This window comes from Vitis riparia, chromosome 17 (assembly GCF_004353265.1).
Source record: "Vitis riparia cultivar Riparia Gloire de Montpellier isolate 1030 chromosome 17, EGFV_Vit.rip_1.0, whole genome shotgun sequence".
In the NCBI taxonomy this organism is placed as follows: domain Eukaryota; kingdom Viridiplantae; phylum Streptophyta; class Magnoliopsida; order Vitales; family Vitaceae; genus Vitis; species Vitis riparia.
Window position 1 is genome coordinate 20,443,054 of NC_048447.1, and position 23,882 is coordinate 20,466,935.

The window sequence follows — 23,882 nt, forward strand, 5'->3', positions numbered from 1 at the left end:
TCATTGCACAAAATTAGAGATGAAAATTCAAGCATCCCAAAGGGTGTTCAAACACCCCCAAAGAATGTTCAAATGTCAATCCTTCATCTTGTTTTTTTTTTTTTATTATTATTATTATTATTATATGATCTTAATAAAATTTAATGACTTTTTTTTTGTGAAATTAAATTTAAAAGTTATGTTAAAAAATGTTTCTTTAATTTTTAACACAAATAAATGATTTTATTTAGTTGTATAGAATACATAAGACTATAATCATCCCCATCATCCTAATTCTTTGTCTTTCAAGCTTTTAAAAGCAACTTTGAAAGACCCTTTTGATAAAAAACAAGGTGTGATTGAATTGCTAATCTTAACATGAGTTGAAGTGTCTATTAAATAACATGAGGTGTTGTGTCAAGTACACGAACGTTAACGTGAATTATGATCTTAAGGAATTGACATATTCAAATTAGATAAATCTATGTGCATTCTTTATAAATTTAGTCGACTAATTTATAGTATTTTGAACCTCATCTTTTTTACTTATATAAAGTCTTAGAAAATGCTCTATATATGATTTTCCATACCATCTCTACTATCTCTTTGTGTGATTGATTAATTAACTTTTAATTGCTATTGATATAATTATCGAAAAATTAAAATTCATATAAAAATGAATTAAATCCCATAGATACTTCACTTGGACTACTTCTTCACCCCCTATATGTCACTCCATGCGTTTAGCCTTTAGGTCAAGACATGCTCCAACCAAGATACGCTATTTCAACTTGTATTTAGGTCACTTCATGTAACCATTCTCCAATCAAATGCTACGTGTTAGACATTGTTTTGAATCCATTTTAGACATGTTTGGCAACATAGGAGAAAATAAAAATAAAAATCTAGAAACCTATTATATTTTCTAATCATTATCATGTTAGGATTTATTCTTAGAAATGGTAATAGAATAAAAAGAACTTACTCTCGATAAATAGAATGATAGAAAAGAGAATAGAACCTTATTATTTATTTATTTTTAAATATTAATATTTTTTGTTTAAAACTATCCTTTATTTGAATGTTATGTACTTATGTTTTACAATAATTATGTCTTCATTAAAAAAAAGGGAGATTTAGAGTTAGTCCTAAAAAAATGTTAGATTACAGTCAATTAAAATTAATTATATTTTTATTAATTAATAATACTTATTAGGAAGATCCAAAGGCAAATTAATATTCTTAATTTCCTAGTGAATGTAAAAAATATTCTTTATAGTATTTTCCTAGTGAATGTAAAAAATGTTATTCATTAATTTCTCTTTTAATATTCTCTATACTATTTGGTATATGATTCCTTTTATTACAAAAATTTAATATTCAATCAAACAAATTAAAATAGGTATTAATAAAATATCTACAACACTAACATTATGCTTTTAAGATATGTGGTTTTTAATTTAGTTTCGGCTTTGAAATAAAATAAAAAATTCCAAACAAGCCCTAAAAATGATTATCAAATTATTATTCATTTATAAAATATAAATAATGGGATTTTCTAAATGTCTTTTTTTATTTTAATGCTCGAACGAATATAGATTATCTTTGAAGTGTCGACACTCAGAAGCGACAGATCTTGATTCTTCACTGTCACTGTACAGCGGGAGCTGCGGAGCTACAGGAGGGTGGGAGGAGGAGGAGGAGGAGAATGGGGAAAACGACGTCGTCTAGTGGAGGGAAGCAGGGGCTGGGATGGATGGAGTGGCTGAGGGGATGGCTGTATGTGATATACGAGATGCTGTTTCAGAGAATCTCCGCCAGCCATTTGCAGAACCCCTTGCCTTTGCCTCCTCTCCACGATCTCACCTGCATCATCACCGGATCTACCAGCGGAATCGGCCTCCAAATCGCCAGGTCTCTCCCTGTTTGTTTCCCGAGAAAATCACAGAAAGTGAAAATGGAGAATATTTTTTATTTATTTGATCGTCTGTTTCGTTGTTTTTCTAATCCCTAAGCCCTCAACTGAAGCTGCAGTAGGATTAAGTGGTTCTGTCATTGTACCTTTTCCCCCCAAATAAAACCGAGAAACTGTTGCTTAATTGGAATAAAGAAGATTAGTATTCCCTGTTCAAATCCTAAATCTTGAAACGGCAGTTGGATTGAATACTTCACTCATTGTGTGTATGTTGAACAGACAGTTGGCGGAAGCAGGGGCGCATGTGGTTATGGCGGTGAGAAATTCCAAGGCGGCTAATGATTTGATTCAGAAGTGGCAGAGTGAGTGGTCTGGGAAAGGCCTTCCTCTCAACATTGAGGTACTTTAGTAGCGATTGTTTTTCTATCTAAATTCTGAATAGTATTCAGTTCTAAATTTGTCTAAAATCTGAATAGAAATCAATGCAAAAATAAACTTTTGACTTTTTATAATCAGGCAAAGTTAAAAATAAAAAAAAAGAAAGGAAAAAAAGGAAAAAACAGGGCAGTCAAACATCTTCGTTAAATTCTAGATGCTGCTCTCGATTGTAATACTTTACCTAAATGAAGATTAAAATATACTAGATATTGAGATGCCCCATTTGGGAAACGGTTTGTTGGTTAAGACTCCACCTAATTTTGGAATTAAATAATTTTCCTTTCCCATGATTTTGAATAGTTGTGCATCTTTGCTTGTTGAATATTTGTTATAGTTTCATGCATACTGCTGACTTTTGCATTATCCTTTGTATCTTTGTAGTGCTAAATGTTTCAATATTTTAATGTTCAGTGTAGCTTCTTAGCTGTGAGATGGCTGACTTACACAAAATTTTGAACTTTTAAGGTGATGGAACTTGATCTCCTCTCCTTGGATTCTGTCGCGAGATTTTGTGAAGCGTGGAATGCACGATCAGCACCTTTGCATGTTCTTATAAATAATGCGGGAATATTTTCCATTGGAGGTTCTTACATTTTTCATTTTATCCAGAATTTTGCATCTTTTGTGTATTCATGTATAATATAAACAATGTGAATAGTTTTTTCCCTTCTGATCAAACTTGTAGTACTTCACTTTTTGTTTTCCCTTTTGTATTTAGAACCACAAAAATTTTCAAAGGACGGGTATGAAGAACACATGCAAGTGAATCATCTGGCTCCAGCATTGCTTTCAATATTGCTTTTGCCATCCCTTATTAGAGGCTCTCCAAGTCGAATTGTTAATGTGAATTCTGTTGTAAGTTCTGTAACCATCTTATATGTAATTACCTATAAATCAAAATGTGCGTGATCCAATTTTTTGCTAATTATTGGTCATATTTGTATAAAACATTGGAGAATTCCCTCACTACCTCATGAATTTATCAAAAAGTGTCATCTGTTTTCTTGTTGAGTGATGAAAATTTGCATGTGACTGGTTCATCAGTCTTTTTGTTATTGATTTTATAGCCTTTGTCCATTAGCTCACCATGGCAGTTTATACATTGATCCATTAGCTCACCATGACAGTTTACACATTGATCGGATAAAATCACTAATTTTATCTTATCAGTATATATCTTTTATTATGTAAAAACATTATTTGTAGTTAAAATAGTAATTTTAATTGTTCCTAAAATTAAGGGCTGGTGTATTTTTAATACATGAGGCCAGGAGGGGTAACACCAATCATGATTGAAACAAAAAGCAGTTGTTTAATTTCCTCTTTAATTTCTGGAAACGTTTTTGTTTAAACCTTTGTGCAATAATTTAACTTTATGAATTAGGGTCCTTTATTTTGTATTCTATATTTTCATTGTTTTTATCTATGAGAGGGCATGTCAATTTCAAAGGGTTGAGTTCAAGTGTTTCACATTGTTTTTATTAACTTTCTATGGTGCCTTTTTTTACATCTTCCTGGAAACCTTTTTTATCTTGATAACCTGCTTCCCTGAATGTTTCATTTGAGAAAAGCCACTTAGGTCTCAGCCTCTCCATCTCGCTTTACCCAACCGTTCACATTATTCTTCCAGATATGCCTTACATAATATAAAGATATCAAGCATTGAAGCATGTTAGGATGATCTTTTTGTCAACCCATTATTGTTTTAATTGGACTGCTTAATTTTTTTCTCATGAATTCAATTTTTATTACGATAGATTATATAAAATGTTGCACTGCAAAACAATTACCTTATATTCCACATTTGTGGGTATTTTAGTTTCTTCTTTGTGGTGTGGTTTTTATGTTTCCTCTTGGAATTTCATTGCTGAGAAGCATTATAGACTCTTTTAACCTTTTTGCTGTCTTAAAAATTGTTTTTCAAGAGAGAATATCTAAGCCTTACTTTCTGATGACCCAATCACTTTATTTCACACTTTGGGTGGTTTTCTTGTTTAGAGCTGGTTTGAGGTTTCTCTGTGAGCTCGGTTTGTTTTTCCCTTGTAGTTCAGGGGCTGCCTCACCCTCCATTTCCTTCACATGTTTTACTATCAATGAGATTCTGTATGGGAGATAAATGCATTGTGTTCTTTCACTTCGAGTAATAATTGATATTGCTGTTAGTAATCATTCTTCAGTGCAAGTGTACATGTGAATTTTTTGTTATCATTTGAGATATGTCCTATGTTACCCGACCTGCATTCTTTGAAAAATAAGGGGCTATGCTTTAATAATCATCCATAAGCAGTAGTTGATTCATCTTGGTAATTTGTAGATATATGTCATACTTGTTACTGTCTTCTTCCCATACAATTCTAAGAGCAGTTTGTCAATTTTTCTCTATGCAGATGCATTACATTGGCTTTGTTGACACGGAAGATATGAATGTTGTTTCTGGGAAAAGAAAATATACAAGTTTGGTTGGATACTCTAGCAGCAAGCTAGCACAGGTGCACTCAAAAGTTTGGCATATTTAAATCAATAGTTTCTGGGCTTGGGAATGTTTTCTTTCCTTTAGATTGTGGTTGTTTTCATATTTCATTCTGTGAAGAAAATTAATTTTGTTTTCGAACTGAGTTTGGGTTGTCATTTAAAGAAAAAGGATAAAAGGAAAGGTTTGTCATTCATCTCATCCAGGATGATTAGAGGATATATATATATATATATATATATATATATCCCTGTATGTACTTCACAGAACTTTAAAATCTTCTTATGAGAATTTAACATTCAGAAAATGAAAAATAGAGTTGGAAATGTGTTAAATCAAGGTCAGTTTCATGTTGGACACATCCTAAATTCATATTTGTTTATTTTTTTCACTACCTTCATCCACTTCCTTTTTGTCTTTTTGGCTGTGTTCAAGTTCTTGTAGCACTTATATTAGAAACCATAACATGGGTGCATGCATACAAACAAAAATTCAAATTTTTTATGGAATAATTTTTAGTTTCCATCTCTTCTTCAAAATCCTATGATCATGTGGAGTGGTCGTTTTTGCTTACAGGTATGGAGAAAATGGGGTTTGGGGAGAAGTGGTTAAGGTGGATTAAGTGGTGTTTATCCACAACCAGTTTTTCCATTTTAGTTAACAGAACACTATTGGGTTTTCAAAGTTCTAGGGGTCTAAGGTAGAGAGACCCGCTTTCACCTTACCTTTTTGTGATAGCAATGGAAGCCCTCAGCTATCTTTTAACGAGAGCAGTCTGTGGTGGCTTTTTATCAACTTGTCAAGTGCGGGGTAGAGGAGGTGAAGGGGTCAAGGTCTCCCATCTTCTGTTTGTTGATGATACACTGGTTTTTTGTGAGGCGTGGGAGGAGCAAATGACGTTTTTGTGCTGGTTGTTGATGTGGTTTGAGGTAATCTTTGGGTTGAAGGTTAATATGGATAAAAGTGAGTTGATCCTAGTGGGAAGGGTGGAGAACGTGGATGATTTGGCTTGTGAGCTGGGCTGCAAGGTGGGAAGTCTACCGTCCACCTACTTGGGGATGCCGCTGGGAGCTCCTTTTAATTCCGTGGTAGCTTGGGATGGTATTGAGGAAAGATTTTGAAAAAGATTGGCTATGTTGTGGAAGCGACAATATATCTCTAAGGGTGGGAGAATTACATTGATTCACAGTACTTTGTCCAGTTTGCCTATTTATTTTACGTCCATCCTTCATCTGCCAAGAGTGATTAGAATGAGATTGGAGCAAATTTAGAGGGATATTCTGTGGGGAGGTGGGGCTCTTGAGCGTAAACCTCATTTAGTGAGGTGGTCGACAATTTGTATAGATAAAAGAAAAGGGGTGTTGGAGTTAGTCTTGCTATGCTCAATGAGGCTTTCCTTGGCAAATGGACATAGTGTTTTGCAAATGAAAGAGAGGCTTTTTAGAACCAGGTTATAAGGGGGAAATATGGGGAGGATCGAGGTGGGTGGTGTTCCCATGAGGTTAGGGAGGGGTATGGAGTAGGGTTGTGGAAAGCAATTAGGAAGCTTGGTCACCTTGTTAGCACTAGAATATCTTTTGTGGTGGTAATGGCTAGAGGGTGAGCTTTTGGAAGGATAAGTGGTGTGGAACTTCATCATTGTGCGAATCTTTCCCCTTTTTATTTGCTTTAGCTGCATCCAAAGAGGCATGGGTGAGTGATGTATGGATTGGTTTAGCAAGTGGGGAAAGGGAAGGGGGGGAGGGAGTTGGAACCCTCGTTTCACTAGGCCCTTCGATGATTGAGAGTTGGATGAGGTGGAGAACCTGTTGGGGTGCTTGTGTGGGGAAGGAGTGTTGTTGGATAAGGAAGATAGGGTGAGGTGGTTGGAGTCCAAAGATGACAACTTCTCGGTAAAGTCCCTTTACAAAGTCTTAGAGTTGAACTCATCAGTTTGTTTCCCGATGAAGATAATATGGAACTCTTGTGTGAAGCAAAAAATTATTTTCTTTTCTTGGGAAGCTTCATGGGGAAAAGTTCTAACTTTGGAGCAAATTCAGAAGAGGGGATGGGTCTAAGCAAATAGATGCTTTTTGTGCCAAGCTCATGAAGAGTTTATTAACCATCTTCTTCTCCATTGCGAAAAGACAAGGGAGGTGGAGAAGCTGTTTTTTACCTTGTTCGGTGTGTTTTGAGTGTTCCCTTCATTGGTAAGGGAGACCTTCTTGGGCTGGAATGGAGCTTGGGTGGGCAAAAAGCGCAGGACAGTGTGGAAAGCAGGCCTTTTATGCTTGTTTTGATCAGTTTGGAAGGCTAGAAATAGAATTGCCTTTGATAGTCCTTTTAAAGGCCAAAAGCTTCTTTTGTTTATTTACTTTGGTTGGAGACCAAACTGTTTATAAAAGATGGTTTTTCGACTTTAATAGATTTTATTAATTGTGTGGGTTCCTGTTGAAGGAATGACCGTTTTTTGTACATCTTGTTTAGATAGTTTTCTCTTTTGTTTTAGCTGTAAAGGGGTGAGTGTCATTTTCTTGTACATTTTGGGCCGCTATTTTAACACGTCTTATTAATACAATACCTTTGCTTACTTATCAAAACAAAAAAGTTTCCATCTCTTCTTCAAGTATTTGTTAGAGAGACTTAACATATGGCCATATTCGATAGTCAGGTATGGTATTAGCTATGCCAAATTCAACTTATGTTATATGATTGATCGATCATGTGGCTTATCCCTGTATGGTTGCCTGTAATGGTGAGTGCACATTGTGTAATTTTTTTAAACATGCTTGTCAGAATAATGAACATTCAGCATGAATTTGTTTGTATGTTCTTTTTCTCTCTTTTTCTTGTGTTTCAAATAAGGTTGTAAATTTTTTTTATGCTAAAGCATGTATACTTCACATCTCTCTCTCTCTCTCTCTCTCTCCTTGTTTGTTTGTTTGTTTGTTTGTTTGTTTTTGTTATTTAAATGTTTTCAAACATTTGCTCTGAATTCCAATCATTCTGGCTTGAAACATCATTTACTACTCAAGGCTGCAGTGTGATAAATGGTGAAATGTTACAAGATTTGCTCAAGTATGGATTTAATTGTAAATAATGAACTTGATGCTTAGTGTGGAATATGGATTGCAGGTCCAGTTTAGCAGTGTCCTCCATAAGCGGCTACCTGCTGAAGCTGGTGTTAGTGTAGTATGTGTGTCACCTGGAGTTGTCCAAACAAACGTTGTGAGTGTCTTATTTCCAATTCTTTTATCTTGAAGGATGATAATCAAATACATGTGCTTGTGCAGGTATTTGTGTGTGTTTTTTTGTTTTTCTTTTGTATATATTGATAATCAAATAGATGTGCTTGTGCAGGTTTATGTGTGTTTTTTTTTTGTTTTTTCTTTTGGATCTATATATGCCAAAATCCTTGTATGAATGTGATCAGAAAGGGGAAAAAACAACAACATTCAATCAGGCTCCTATGCCAGGCTTACCTGATTTTCCTTCTCCTTTGCCAAATGTTGTCCCTATCTTTTGAATGGGTATCTCCAAATTTTTTACTAAGTTACAAATGACTGATTCCCCATCATTCATTCCTTAGTTTACTTTCAGTGATGACTCTGATGCTGACCTTGCAGAGTTGTAGATCTTCCGAGTGTTATCAGTGTCTGAATTACACTAGCTTTTATGTAAATTTTTAATAAAAATACATCAGCACATTTTTTTTCCCTCTTATGGTCTTCACTTTGTTAATTCAGGCAAGGGATCTTCCTAGAATTGTTCAAGCCGCTTATCATCTAATACCCTACTTTATCTTCACTCCTCAAGAAGGTGAGTCCTCTTAAGCAATACTTAATCCTTTTATTTCGATTATGAAATTCTATTGCATTCTCAATCTTATAGCATGGGACAAACTCACCTCCTTATGCATGATGAAAGGAGCCACCATTTTTTTAGCAGTGTGTTTAGCCCTTGTAAATGTTTTATTTAATGATAAGGCATTGATACCCTTTTTGCAGGAATACCACACCATCCATAAGCATATATAAAATAGGAGAAATTTAGCCTCTATCATGGGTATTAGAGTGTTATTCTGTAAAATTTTAAGACATTGGAGAACCATTGTAATTTAGGATTTGTTTGGTGACAAGTTTCAAAAACAGTTCTCAATTGTTTTCAGGAATAAAATTATATTTGGAAACTCAAATATGAAAAACAGTTTTATCGGTTTATTCTCCATGATACAAAAGTTTCCAAAGTATTCTTCATCTTTTCAATTCTTGCTTGGAACACTCTACCAATGATAACTGAAAACACCTCAAGTTTGTTATAAAAAAACATGTTTTCAGAACAAATTCTAAAAAAAATTGATTTTTATTAAAAGTTTGTTTTGTTTTAAATAACAGTTACCAAACAAACCCTTAATCACTACTTCACCAATGACGTTTTTGTCAAGCACATAACCTCAATCGGTTACTTCCTCCTATAGCTTCATAATTACTTCAGCTTGTAATGGCTTGTCCCATTAGTGACCTCCTTGGTTAGGTTTTGTTCATAGGCTTATGGTAGGCAAAATAAAGACGAACTAAAAGCTCCCAACAGAAGGGGGCGGAACAGAAAAAATGTGAAGCAAACATTGTGATTGACGCTATGTGCAGGCTCTAGAAGTGCTTTGTTTGCAGCCACTGACCCGCAGATTCCAGAATACTGTGAAATGTTGAAAGCAGACGAGTGGCCTGTCTCTGCTTTCATCTCTCAGGATTGTAATCCAACAAATCCTTCAGAAGAAGCCCACAACATTGAAACTTCTTACAGAGTGTGGGAGAAGACATTGGAGCTGATTGGTCTTCCTCTTGATTCTGTGGAGAGGCTTATAGAAGGAGAAGAAGTTAAATGCCGATACGGGGGTCAGGCGGAGGAGTAGTTCTCATCTCATGGTTAGTATTATTCGTCTCTGTAGGCATGCTCCCAGGTGAGGAACACCGAACACATATGGCTGACTAGCTTTGCTATGTATATCTGGTTGGGTGTCTGTTGAGGAAATCCACTTTTATCAATCACTAAGTTATATTTTCAAATGAAGAAAGAAATAGTGAACAGTTTGAGAAGGAGTTCCATCCATTCTTGGAAAGAAAATGGAATCCCCTGCTTCTAAAGGTTTCTTCTGACTTAGTTGTATGATAAATGGTACTTACTTTTAACACTTGCCCTTTGAAGAATTTGTCAGCTACTGTATTAAACCATGGTTGTTTCTTTAATCAATCTTTAGTTACAGCCTTTGAAGGTTTGTTTTTTTTTTCTTTCCTTTTTGGGAAAATGCTTTTTCTTTTTTTAGTGAGTTACTTATCCCATCACAAGCACCAGCTCTAATGTAGTGGAATTCCATTTTTCTTATTGCTATCATGCTGAACTGTGTGCATCAAGGGGACTGAACTGCAGCACCTTGTTTTTTATTTGATTTGATGGTTTATTTACTTTTGTACTGAAGGATCAAAAGATGGATGGTCTGATTTTTTCGAAAATATAATTAGAAATATTGAGCAGAAATTTAGAAAAGGACGGAATTCTAGGAAAGGTGGAAATCATTACAGTTCCTATAAATGTTGTAAAGATGATTTCAAGAAGTTATAAAAATAAGTAACTGTAATATTATATTTATTCATTTAAAAAAAATAATAATATATATTTTATAAAAGAAATAAAGTTAAAATGAATTTGAAAGTGATTTTAGAAAGTGTTTTTAATATTTTTAATATTTGAATAATAAATATTTTCAAGTATTAGAAATATTAAAAACTTTTTTTAAAATAATTATGAGTTCTTAATGTTAAAATGATGATGAGAGATAAGCTCTTTCCAAGTGATTTTGAAACAATTCTAGAAAATGTGGAAAAAAAGAATTATTGTAAAGCATTACCATAAAATTGAGTATATGCGTAAATATTTTCCGTCGGAAAACTATATGATGTATCACTAATAAGAATTAATTATTTGCTTACCAGTTTCTATCAATATATACAATTTTATGCTTTTTATTTTTTTTCTTTTTATGGAAAATTAAATTAACATAATAATTTTATTCATTTTAATTATTTTATAAAAAATATAATGAATAGGGGTTTGTTGGACAATATTTTTTAAAATAATTGTTAAGAAATAATTTTTAAAAATAGTTTTAAAAACTGTTTCAATAGTTTTGATAATTCAAAATGGTAAAATAGTTAGATCTTCTTGTTTTCGTATAACACACTCATGTACGTATAAAAGTTTTCAAAATACTTTTTATATTTTTAATTATATCACTTAAAACTCTATAAAAAAAAACACTTAAAAATTCTGCAATTTTATTTATAAAAATAAATTATTTTCAATTATTTTTAAGTTTTTTAAAAGTAATTTATTTTATAAATAAAGTTACGGTATTTTTAAGTGTTTTATTTATAGAGTATTATAAAAAATAATTAAAAATATGGAAAACATTTTGAAAAATTTTGAGTTATGCATTAATAAATATTACTTTTATTGAAAATTTGTCTTTTATATTTAAATTCTAAAAATTCTTATTTGCCGATAATGCTAAATCTCTAAATTGGACTCAATCAAGATTCAATAATCCAGTGTGCCGAACACCAGTCGGCACAAAGGCCCGAAACTGATTAAACTGTGGGCTTTTTTATTTTCCGAACTGGGGGCCCACATATAGTGGCCTCTTTCTCTCTCTTCTCTCTTCCCTCATGAAAATTCTCCAATTGCGTTCGTGAATAATTTCTGGATTTCAGATCTGGAGCTTTGAATGAAGTGATTGATCGAAATGATTACCATTCCATATTTGACCGCCTTGACCACTCTCTTCAGCTATGGATTGCTCTTCGCCTTCGGCCAGTTTCGAGACTTTTTCAGAAAGATCTTTGATTGGTGGAAAGCCAGCAATCTTCAGGTCCATTTCTTATTTTTATTTTGTATTTTTTGGTTTTTATTTTGTTAATCTTTTGGTAATTTAATTTTCTGAGATTATTGTTGTTATTGTTGCTGATGTTGTTGCGGTTTTTTAGGGTTACGCGCCGATCTGCTTAGGGCTTGAGGATTTCTACATTCGCAGGCTGTATCTTCGTATTCAGGTGTTTGATTGCAAGGAATTTTGATTTTCGCTTTTTTTCGATGATTACGGAGAAAATTGGGAGGAAATTAACGAAACATGAAATTTTGTTGGATTCCTGAGTTTTTGGTGGAAATTTGCGGGAAAGTGGAAGGGAGTCGTGTTTTGTGTCAGTTGGTTTGGTGGAATACAACATTTTGCAAAAATGGCAAAGGAAGAAAAGTTTTTGTGCGAGGAAAAGGCAATTTTGTTTGGTTACAAAAGCAAATTTTTGGATTTGACTATGAACTTTTTACCCCAAATCTAACTTTTTTGGGATTTTTGCATTTGGTTTTGTTTTTTCTGGGATGGTAGCTATAGATCCTAAATATGTTTTAGTGTTTTTCGTGTTTGACTGCTAAATTGATATTTTGATTGACCGGATGCATGATTCAGCAGCTCAAATTTGTAACTAATATTCCATATGTTGATGAATATCCAGGACTGTTTTGGCCGGCCAATATCGAGTGCTCCAGATGCTTGGTTTGATGTAGTTGAAAGGTTCTCCAATGACAATAACAAGACACTAAAGTGAGTGTATAGATGCTTTTCAATTACTGTGGTTTGGTTTTAACCTTAGTCTCTGGCATTGTGTAATAAAGGGCTTAGTATGCTGCATGGAGGAGTTAATAAAGTTTTTGTATGGTTGCTTGTTGGGAGTCTCTTGGATTTTGACTCCACCTGAAATATTTGGTGGATCAATTGATTTGGTTCAATCTCATGCAGACGAACCACAAAGATAAGTAAGTGTCTTAACTTGGGGTCATACAATTACCTTGGATTTGCCGCATCAGATGAATTCTGCACACCTCGTGTAATCGAGTCTTTGAAGAGGTTTTCCCCAGGTACCTGTAGCACCCGTGTTGATGGAGGTATGCTTTTTTCTTCGCCCCCTTTTTCCTCAAGGTAGTCCGTTTTCATGAACATGGGTATCCATTAACTAAAAAATATATGACCAGGCACCACAACATTGCATAAAGAAGTGGAGGAATGTGTTGCAAACTTTGTTGGAAAGCCTGCTGCAATAGTCTTTGGCATGGGCTATGTGACAAACTCTGCTATCCTTCCGGTCCTGATTGGGAAGGTATTCAGTTATTTAAATTGATATTGTCTATATTGTACAAGGCTTATGTAATGCATGGGCATTGAATTCTTTAATCAATGTGAAATTCTTCTTTCATTGTGATGATTCACAGGGGGGGTTGATAATTAGTGATTCTTTGAACCACAACTCAATTGTCAATGGTGCTCGAGGATCAGGAGCTACCGTTCGAGTTTTCCAACACAATAGTATGTTGATGTTGCATTTGTTTTTTTGGAGTAAATTTACCCTATGAAACATACATTTGAGTGTTCTTATGGATATGGTTCTCTGTCATCTTTCTTATAGTACCATCTCACTTGGAGAAAGTTTTGAGAGAACAAATTGCTGAGGGACAACCCCGGACGCATAGACCATGGAAGAAGATAATTGTTGTTGTGGAAGGAATATATAGCATGGAAGGGGAACTCTGCAAACTCCCAGAGATTGTTGCAATCTGCAAGAAATATAAGGTTGGGGATCTGTTAGATGGTATCTTTTGCTTTCTCATGTTTTAAACATTAGAAGCAATCCCAAATGAAAAGGCTTGATATGCTGCATAAGTGAAGCTTTAGATAAATTATTTTTCTTCTCCTTCTTTTGGTTTTCAAGGTCTGCTCTTCTACTCAAAAGAACTTGCAACCTAGCGGTGCATGCTACAGATATGCTAGCATGGCTTATAAGGTGTTTTATTTGTGTGTGTCTGAGTGTGGGCAGATGCTTCTTCTCTCCTTTCATGTATAATTATGGTGGACAAAAGCTTTCGATGATTCATCTTGTTCTTTGTTTCTTAGCTTTGTTTTGTCTTTGATGCATCTTAACTTAGGGCCTCTATTTTCATTTTTCATAAATATTTTTGTTTGTCATTTTTCTATCTTTCTATTTGGTGTAGGCATATGTTTACTTGGATGAGGCACACAGTATTGGAGCAGTTGGGAAAACAGGAAGAGGTGTCTGTGAGCTCTTAGGTGTGGATACCGCTGATGTGGATATTATGATGGGAACTTTCACAAAATCTTTTGGATCATGTGGTGGTTATATTGCTGGATCCAAGGTTTGTTTGTTGTATGTTTTCTTGGTTCTACCATTGAATTTGTTAAATAATGAATGTGAATTCGGACATCATGGGGCATATTTGTCATCATCAACTTATATTTCTCTTTGGCTTCAATTTGAACTAAAACAAAGCAATAAGTTAGTTAATAGAGAGCCCCCATGTAACATCATTGTTTACTTGTTTTTAAGGTTCCCTAAACTGAGAAACCATATTACGGATCTGAGCTATTCTTTTGTGGGTAACTTCTTTTTTTAAAAAAAATAAATTATGCGGAGCGATATATGGGGTCAAGCCAACCTCACCATCCTCACCCCAATTTGTTGCCACCTAAGCCAGGCTTCAGGGGCTTATTACGGATTTCAGTTAGTATTCTGGATGAATGTGCTTTAAACTCGTTGTTCAACAAGGTGAATTGTGGGCATTTTCTAATATCGAGTCTGTTGTAGGAAGCTGTAATACTTGACTTGTTCGTTGCTTGTGCTTAACTCTGGTTCCAGGTTTTAAATTTAAACCAGGTTGTGTTGGTTTGGGAAGGCGACTGGTTGAGGTTTTACAGGCTACTTTACCTAAATACGATAACCAGGGTGATGGACTGAATGTTCCTTTGGCGGCCAAGTGAAATGATTTGTGCATTTTTCACAATTCTAATGCACCCTACCTAATGTTGGTGTATTGGTTGAAATTGATGAGTTGATGCACAAAGTTGGTGTGAGGCTGGAATTTGTTGACAATGATTGATCTTAGATCTGTCATTAACATACATCTTTTCATACTATAAGCATCAAGGTTACCTGTGTAGCTCGGTTTCATCTCTTGAAGTGGCAGGCATCATTCTGTGTACTTCAGTTCCTTCATCTTTATATAGATGTTGTGGTTTTATTTCTTTGGATAGCCAACATGTATACAGATGGTTATGGTGCCGTTTCATGCACATATGAAGCAACAACTGCACTGCATCTCTTATCTTCTTTTTATTCTATTTCTGTGACACTAATAGGAGAATTCAACTATTGGAACTAGTTATTAATCCTGGTTGTTCATCTTAAGTGATTAAAATGTTCTTGCTATTTCAGGAGCTGATTCAATATCTAAAGTACACTTGTCCTGCTCATCTATATGCAACCTCAATATCACCACCAGCTGCACAACAGATTATATCTTCCATCAAGGTTATTCTTGGAGAAGATGGCACTAGTAGAGGTTCACCCTCTTCTATATTTCACCATTTATGGTGGCTCATGCAGCTCTGCAAGCCTAGATCTTGAGCTTATTTGCTTATTGTTTGATCTGCTTTTGTTTAAATATTAGGGGCTCAGAAATTGGCACGAATACGTGAGAACAGTAACTTTTTCAGATCAGAACTGCAGAAGATGGGCTTTGAGGTTCTTGGAGATAATGATTCTCCTGTAATGCCAATAATGCTTTACAATCCAGCCAAAATTCCTGCTTTTTCACGGGAGTGTCTCAAACAGAATGTAAGCTTTATCTTTAATTTCTATACATTCACCATTCATGTATTTTCATTCTTGATTAAAGTAGCTGCAATACAGAGATTCCAAGTCATTCATTTGTATAGCACTGCTCATTAATCTCCAGTTCAAGTTCACTTGTGTGGCTAGTATTGACAAGTTATGCTGTTCCAGGTTGCTGTTGTGACAGTTGCTTTTCCAGCTACTCCACTTCTTTTGGCCAGGGCACGGATCTGCATTTCTGCTTCTCATACCAGGGAAGACCTGATTAAAGGCTTAGAGGTTGTTGTTTTATCAGCCTATTTGGAATTTATATTTCTTGTGTTTCCTCCATTAATATATTTTGCCCCCTTTCTCTGGCCCTAGTCCCCTACACTGATGATAACACGCACTTCCTCTAACTGACCAACCTATTGAGATCATATGCGAACCAATGCACTACCACCTCTGTGACACCTCAGTAGCATGACATTGCAATTCCTTTGGGAACTGTAATCCTCTTTGAAGACTGCAAGGAAATTCCCAGAAAAACAAATATATTTCATTGGAAATACTATGAATCAAAATAAACTTGTTTTTAGATGATGCACTTTATTGGACCTATGTGGAATCCGTGATTTTTTTACATTATTGTGATTATCACCATTAAAGTCAAAATATTTCATTTCACCAAATTGTTTATTTTTTATTTTTCCAAATAATGATAGATTTCATGTAGCATATGGACAGTCATGGAACATATTATAACTGAACACCCAAGACTTATGCCCAAATTCCGTTCAAAAGGAATCTGGTTGAGTGGTACGAGTAAACAAAAACAATGTCATGGATGGAAAATTCAGAATCATGCGATGCTGCTATATGCTGTATTCTTAGTTCTGCTTCACTATTTAATAATAATGTGTACACACAAAAATACTCCATTGACACAGAATTTTGGTAGTGTGGTTGTAACCAATTTTCTTATTGGACCTTCTGGTTTTTGTCAGGTTATCAGCCGAGTTGGTGACCTAGTGGCCATAAAGTATTTCCCTGCTGAGCCCAGGAAGCAACAGCTGGAGGAAGGCAGAGTGAAACTGGAGTGAAAGATTAAGAAAACGGTGGGGTGCAACTGTTTAGCCTCCGAAAGGAGATCTAGCTTTGATCTAACTACTGGTAAAATATCATTATCAGCTTTGATGTTTGTCATTCTTTTTTGAAAAACGAAGACAGAAAAGATCGGGGACTATCTGTCTTTGTTATCTATTCATATGGGTTTTGAGAGTTCCTCCTTGTTAATATCATTACCCCTTCAAAGGTGAACCTTTGCAGTGTCTTTTCTAGGTCTGGAAGCTATGTGTTTTACCATGAGATTTTGATCTTTGTATGTAAAATTGCTGTTATAATTCCTTCAATATGATTATGTAATCTGTTTTTTGATAATTTTATATTAAGGGTTTCTTTTGAAATTTCTCCAGGATGCAACTTCTAGGAGAAAATAAATTGGCTTCATTGATTCATGATAGTGAAGATTTTGAAATTTTCTTTTTTTTTTATAGGTAAATAAGAGATTGTATTAGAAAAAGAGCAACGTCCAATAAGCTAGGGAAAAAGAAAGAAGAAAACCTTTCTCCTATTTACACAAAAGCCACTCTATAATTGGCTTCATTGATTCATTATAGTGAAGAGTGGCTTAGATTTTTCTAGTCAGTAGTAATAGATAGAGATGGAAGTGGGTTTCTGTAATAGGAAGCCACAAAGTGGGTTGGTGCCCGGTGGGTTGGTGGGGAAAGGTTCAAACCTGCTTCTTTAAGATTCTACAGGCGCCACAGTAATAAATATCGAATAATAATAATAAATACAACTGATGCATATTTTCTGAGCCGTTTCAGCAACAGCTGGCAGTAAAAGTTGAAACAAGTGGTGAAACGGGCTTGAATTCAAGCAAAAAAAAAATGGTGGATTGAATGGGAGAGGAGCGAAAACAATGGCTGCAGGCAGACTGCAGCGACATCTCATGATGATTCAGAGATGCCAGATTTTGCAGTGGCCTCCAAACTAATATCTGTAAAGTCGGTCTTCGTGCTGCCTCCTTAAGTCCTAACCATTTGCGCCCACAGAAATCTATGGTAGGACTGCTTTCACATCTTTCCATACTCTCGCACAAACTCCAGCACCATTTTTTTTTTCTTTTCTATTATTGCTTTGATTCTAGATTACAAATATATTTCTTAACTAAATCTGTTATGTTATTTATTTTCTTATAAATATAACTATAATTATAAATATATACATCCCGAAGATAACTTCCAAATATTCTTCATTAATAACATTAACAATCTATATAACTCCCAACACCATTAGTTATGTTTTCTCTACACCTAATCTCTACTCCTGATTAGGTGATGCATCTGATTTTTATTGTTTTGTATATGGTATTATTATAATATTTATTTCAACTTTAATCCCATTGCTTTATAATTTGATTTCATTTTTTTAAAATTTTCAAAGTTTTTACTTTCATTTAATGATTTAAATTTCACATATTTTCAATAACTTCCATAAGTATATTAAAAAAATTATTTCAATTATTTAATTATTAAATAAAAGAGTTAAAACAAATGGCATAAATTTAAAATAACAAAAAAAAATCATTTATTTATTTTAAAACTATTTATTTATTTTCCTTCTATTTTCTTTTCTCGTATTTTCTCAAAAACCAAACATACTTTAAAAACCAAAATGAGCATGTGAAATTATAACATTGCCCTCATCTTCTTTACTTGAAAACAACAATTCTAATCCCATCCTCCGCTTTTCTCGACGCCTTCCTGCTTCAATTTCTTCTTACCCAGGCCCATGACCATGGCATCTGCTTCTCTTTCTCTCTCTGAATTTAATTAAAGTGAGGAGGAAGAAAAAACAAATGGGAAGGAAAAAAAAAATTGACGATCAGAAGGAAGAAGGGAAGATGGAATTGATGATTAGGAGGATATTGGGTTGGACGGTGTGGAACCGTAAGATTATGATTTTGCTTCCTAAAAATGTGGGCTGTCTCCATCTTAATCGAATCCCATTATGCAAATGTTTCAATTAAAAGTACACACACGAGTCACCCACGGTTCTAGTACCCTCCTGTACCAAGATTTCCTTTTCGGATGGAACAAGTTCAGCTACTCTCAATCATTTCTAAAGCAATCTCAAATAGGTCACATAAACAGCATTCAAAGCGAGTAGAATATGATTCTTTGATTTGGGAGAATATGTAAATAATTGAATTGGCATCTTCCTAAAAAAATAACTAGAATATAAGGTGGTATTTATTTATTTACTTAACTCTAAATAAAATTTTAATACTTAATAATATTAAATATTATATTATTTGTTTTTATAATATTTTATTTATATTAAACATTTAAAAAGTAAAGAAAAATCAAAGTCTGAAATGAAATTGTTTTCAACCAAAAACTAAAAAGAGTGTCCCAATTTGGATGATGAATAGATAACCATGTTCATTGGAAGAACACAAGCCTACCATAACACAACCAGGATCAATTCAGTGGCTTTGGAATGGGGGTCGGGGTGGGGGTGAGTGATGAACTAACCTACTACCCCACCCTAGGATACTTGTTTTGGCCTCATCGCAACAGCTCGTGGATCTTACCTTCTTCATCGTTCAGCTATGCAAAAGACAATGTGTTTGGGCCTCATCGCAACAGCTCGTGGATCTTACCTTCTTCATCGTTCAGCCATGTAAAAGACAATGTGTTTAGGCCTCATCAGAACAGCTCGTGGATCTTACCTTCTTCATTGTTCAGCTATGAAAAAGACAATGTATGTTCTGTTAACTCTGAGATCATCCTCTTTGTCATTTAGCCATTAATCAGTAGCATATTGTTAAATCTCTCCACAACTAGATAGCTAATATCTTCCTAGTGTTCAACCTCTTCTTACATCTTCCTATAACCAAAATCACATACACAAAATACAAATTCTAACCCTAAGTGATATTGTAAACGTGTTGGCCTCTTCTCAAAGTTGATCTGTAATCCAGATTATATTAATCCAGAGTATCTTAGCACCCTTGAAAGATCAGTGGCATATAGAAACACAAGGGTAAGTGAGAAATTGAGCTAAAACTTACACCTAATGGAGCTCCTTCTACTTTCCATCGGTACTGATCAACTGAGCTCCACTATATTCACAAGTAAAGAGTGCCTCGGACCATATCGGTAAAGACAAAGAATGGCCCCCCTCCTTCTCAACAGACCTCATCAACTGGGAAAGATGGTCCAGAAAAAATGTCTCAGAGCTGGGACTTAGAACCTACTCAACTAAGAACAGACACAAAGAATGAACTGCTAATGCAGGTACCAAGATGCAGCGACAACTGATCTAACAAAGCGAGGTAACACCCCATAAACTAATCATGAACCATTCCGTAAAAAGACAGATGTGAAGTTCAGAATAAGCAAGCTGTCTACCCCATTAATGTCGTTAAAATTATAATACAAACTTTACCAAACACATTAAGTGAAGCAACCGAAATCAAGTACACAGTTTGCCGGAGATTCATCAACAACTTGGAACAACAAATGGCAGGATCAGCAATAGCTAAATAATAACATGAATTTAAATGAAGACCATGCAATGACAACATCTATATCTCAACGGATTCTCTTGGTATTTCCCCATTGTAGTCTGACAATAAAAAATTTCTAGAACTACTTCAGCAAATTGCAGTAGTGGACCGAAATGTATATGTGACAAAAACAAAAACATTAGGAAAAAGAGCAATTCCATTCCAAGACTACTAGATTAGATTGAGAGAAAATATACCAAAAGCTCAAACCCCTTTTGATTTCCATGGCTGAGTTTTTCTGGTCATTACATTCACTGACTGATAAAGAAAACTCATGAAAACCCCTTGTTTAGCTTCTGAATTGCACAGTACATTTTACGTCTCGACCCAACCGCATTTATTCCCATGTCCTTGAGATCTTCCAATGTCAACATTGGCAATACCTGCTCATCCACCTCATGGATCTCAAACACCGGCGCATACCGCCCTAACCCCAATTCATTCAGCCAGTCTCTAACCCCATCTTCTCTGGACTGACACCGCCCCCTCCCACTATTCCCATTCCTATCTGCATTCCAGTTTCTGGCATCTGTATCGGATGGGCCCTCTAATTCTACCCCCTCATGGTCCCTGCCCTCTGAAACCCTAGTCCGCATGGGCCTCCTCTGCCCATGAAACAGGACCTCCCTGTCATTCCCATGGTCAACTGCCATGTTCTCCAGAGAATGAATTGGGCTTTGTTCCTTCAATGGGCTATCAGAATCCTCGTTTTCGAAATCCCTAAACCCATCATCCACGTCTTCGCCTCCGCTGAACTTCTCATCCCCTTCGCCGCCTCCCCCTCCGCCACCCCCGCCACCGCCTTCGTCCACCTTGGAGACCCAATTCGATCTCACCCGCTTCGTCGCGGGGCCTCGCTTCTTCGAATCCTTCACTTTCCAACTCCCAATCGCAACAGAATCCAAGTTGCCCTCCTTATCCTCACCCTCTAGGGCTTCGCTGAACTCACCCCCGCCAGTGCTCAAATTCATCAAAGGCCGAGTCTTTGAGGCCTTACCTATATTCCCAGACTCCTTCCTGTACTTGGCATCGCTCTCCATTGGAAGCTTCCACTGCTTGTTGCTCCGCCGATTCACATGCGAATCGTACGGCTGATCCCCGATATCCCCCAATCGGACGCTTGGCCTCCTCTGTCGCTTCCCCCCAATATTCTCCGACGAAACCCCCGCCGCCGCTCCGCCGTTGATCTGACCCTCCGGTGGCTGCAACTCCGCCATTGGACCAGCCAAAAAAGTCGCTCTCTAGGGTTTGGATTAAAAATGGAAAAAAAAAAAAGGGCCTCAAAATTTCTAGGGTTTACAGAAGGAAAAAGAAACGAAAAAAGCCCTGATTTTTAGAGAGAGAAAGAGAGAGTGAAGTGAAGAAGTGAGGACAGAGAGAGAGAAGGGGATCGAGGGTTTAGTGAGAGTTGGGTGGTGACCACGTGTCCCGGTGGTGGGAGGGAGAGGGGAAGGAGTTGCCACCCTCCACGCGCTGCTGGAGAGCGTGGCATAACTTCCAATGATGTGGGAAACCATGATGAGTGCCTCTATTTTTGGCATTTTTTCTGTTTAAAAACTTTCATTTTTAAATAATTTTATTATAAATATTTTTAATCACAAAAATATTCATCCTACATGAAAAATCGTTATATATTTAATAAAAATTTTATAATATTAATATTTTTATTTATTTTTTTAATTCTTTACGTTGTTTAATTACCTTAAAAAAAAAAAGGTTGCAGATAGTGTACAAAGTGTAAATAGCGGAGCAAAAGCTCAAAACAAAAAGAAAATAAGGAGGGTGGATAAGATGTGTAGCGTACGACAACAAGTGGCAAGATAAGTAGCAGGGGTTGGGGATTGGGGATTGGGAAGGTTATTGTTGTGATGATGTCGGAAAAAAAAAACATTCAACGATGGTGATGGCGAGTCATAATTATGGTCAATGAAAAAATATTTGACAAATCTTCCCTTTGGTTTAAGATAAGATCGTTTTCCTCAACTCACCTGCTACTTCATAATCAATGTTATCGTAATTGGAATCATCATTCAAATGAGTTATTACCTCACGGTTCCATGATCTGATGGTTAAACCATCATGAAATCCCATCCTAAATATATAATTTATATATTATTAAAATTAATTAATAATATAAATATACTAATATAATAAGTTTTTATTCAATGAAACATGATAATATTTTACTATAAATATATATTTAAGGTGAAAAAAAAAGTTAATGTTTAATTTTATTATTTTGAACTTTAAAAAACTATTATATTATTTTTATAGATGCTGAGAAAATCTCACGTAAAAAATGTACAAACTATATTCTTTGTATAAAGACTTTGTTTAGAAAAATTGATAATTTAATATGATATCAAAACTTGGTTTAGCAAGAGGTTTCGTTTTATTTGATTCTTCCTTTTTGTAGTTTGTATTTCTCGTATTTGTTTTGTTAGATATGAATCTAAGTATGATATGCATATTGAATCAAAATCTTACAAGTTTAAACTTCTAGAAAAATTGGTAATTTAACAAATACTTTAAAATGATAGAGGATTTTGATAAAATTTTAAATTAATAAGATTGAATATATTTAGTCAAAACCTTAAAAGAGTTAAATGAAATTAACCCCGTATAATTTGATATTTAAAAATTAAATATAAATGAACATCTGCAAAATGGTAGAGAAAATGCAGAAGGTTCAATTACAAACTTTAACAAGACAATGCAAGCTTCTTCAGATGGAAAAAACAAAAAGAGTTTTTGATTATTTTTCACAAACATTAGCTTTTGTCAATCAAATGAAATCTAATGGTGAAAATGTTTCACACCTCCAAGTTATAAAGAAATTCTTCAAATCTTAACCATATGATTCAAGTATGAGGTAAGAGAAATTGAAGAGTTGAAAGGGCTTAATACCATGATGTTGAATGAATCGATGAGTTTCTTGCAAGTCCATGAAGAACGCTTAAATGAAATGTCCCAAATTGGTATGTAAGAAACACTATAAAGTAAGTAAATCTTAGAAGAGAAAAAGAAGAGTCCCAAAATAATTTTAAATCAAATAAGAAAGGTTAGAATTGGTAGAATGGAGGACAAGAAAATTATAAATCAAGCCAAAAAAGAGGAATAGGTAATACTTCAACTCAAAGAAATAATAAATCTCGTATCCAGTATTATAACTACAAAAAAAATATGGTCATTACAAGTTAGAATGTAGGACTAGGAGATAGAATGAGAGGAATTCACAAGCTAATGTTATAGAAGGTAAAGGTGAAAATTAAGAAACATTGCCATTAGCTTGTAATGTTGGAAATAATAAAAGCAAAACTATATGGTTTTTTAATATAGGCTACAATAATCATATATGTAGTAGGAAAGATATGTTTTCTGAATTGGATGAAACTTTTAATTTAGAGGTAAAATTTGGGAATGACACATTAGTACCAATTATGGATAAAGGTAAGATTTTCATTAAATAGAGAAGTCGATCTCTTCAAGACAAGATCGGTGGTAAAATGCTACAAGCAAAAGCTATGTATTGATTATTTTGAAATATTTGCACTTGTTGATAGACTTATAATATTCATATGATTATCTCTCTTACCATACAAAACAATTGGAAAAATTTTTCAAATGCATAAAGAAAAAGAGGTTTATATTAAATAACCTCAAAGATATGTGATAAAAGGGGATGAAAAAAAGGCCTTATAAATTAAAAAAAAAAATGCCTTACATGGATTGAAGACCAAGAGCATGGTG

General features: G+C 34.8%; 3 protein-coding genes across 4 annotated transcripts; 2 read left to right on the top strand and 1 right to left on the bottom strand.

Moving 5' to 3' along the window:
- Window positions 1-1,609: 1,609 nt before the first annotated feature.
- Window positions 1,610-10,068, top strand: LOC117904858 (dehydrogenase/reductase SDR family member FEY-like). The gene is made up of 8 exons (XM_034817648.1): window positions 1,610-1,893; window positions 2,174-2,294; window positions 2,798-2,915; window positions 3,051-3,187; window positions 4,720-4,821; window positions 7,917-8,009; window positions 8,528-8,600; window positions 9,428-10,068. The coding sequence occupies exons 1-8, from the start codon at window positions 1,688-1,690 to the stop codon at window positions 9,691-9,693; spliced, it is 1,116 nt and encodes a 371-aa protein (XP_034673539.1). The 5' UTR covers window positions 1,610-1,687; the 3' UTR covers window positions 9,694-10,068.
- A 1,405-nt stretch (window positions 10,069-11,473) lies between these two features.
- Window positions 11,474-16,959, top strand: LOC117904916 (long chain base biosynthesis protein 2a). The gene is made up of 12 exons (XM_034817738.1): window positions 11,474-11,706; window positions 11,822-11,887; window positions 12,347-12,435; window positions 12,631-12,776; window positions 12,864-12,988; window positions 13,101-13,194; window positions 13,295-13,458; window positions 13,878-14,039; window positions 15,116-15,242; window positions 15,351-15,517; window positions 15,686-15,793; window positions 16,501-16,959. Exons 1-12 carry the CDS (start codon window positions 11,581-11,583, stop codon window positions 16,594-16,596), a joined length of 1,470 nt encoding a protein of 489 aa, XP_034673629.1. The 5' UTR covers window positions 11,474-11,580; the 3' UTR covers window positions 16,597-16,959.
- Window positions 16,960-18,931: 1,972 nt separating this feature from the next.
- LOC117903952 (ankyrin repeat and SAM domain-containing protein 6-like) lies at window positions 18,932-21,547 on the bottom strand. Of its 2 annotated transcripts, XM_034816464.1 has the most exons (3): window positions 20,330-21,547; window positions 19,635-19,768; window positions 18,932-19,308 (listed from the first exon to the last, which is right to left on the bottom strand). In XM_034816464.1, exon 1 carries the CDS (start codon window positions 21,347-21,349, stop codon window positions 20,405-20,407), a length of 945 nt encoding a protein of 314 aa, XP_034672355.1. In that variant the 5' UTR covers window positions 21,350-21,547; the 3' UTR covers window positions 18,932-19,308; window positions 19,635-19,768; window positions 20,330-20,404. The 2 variants fall into 2 exon arrangements, with proteins under 2 accessions (XP_034672355.1, XP_034672356.1); XM_034816465.1 differs by lacking the exons at window positions 18,932-19,308; window positions 19,635-19,768 and adding an exon at window positions 19,947-20,072.
- Window positions 21,548-23,882: the final 2,335 nt, after the last annotated feature.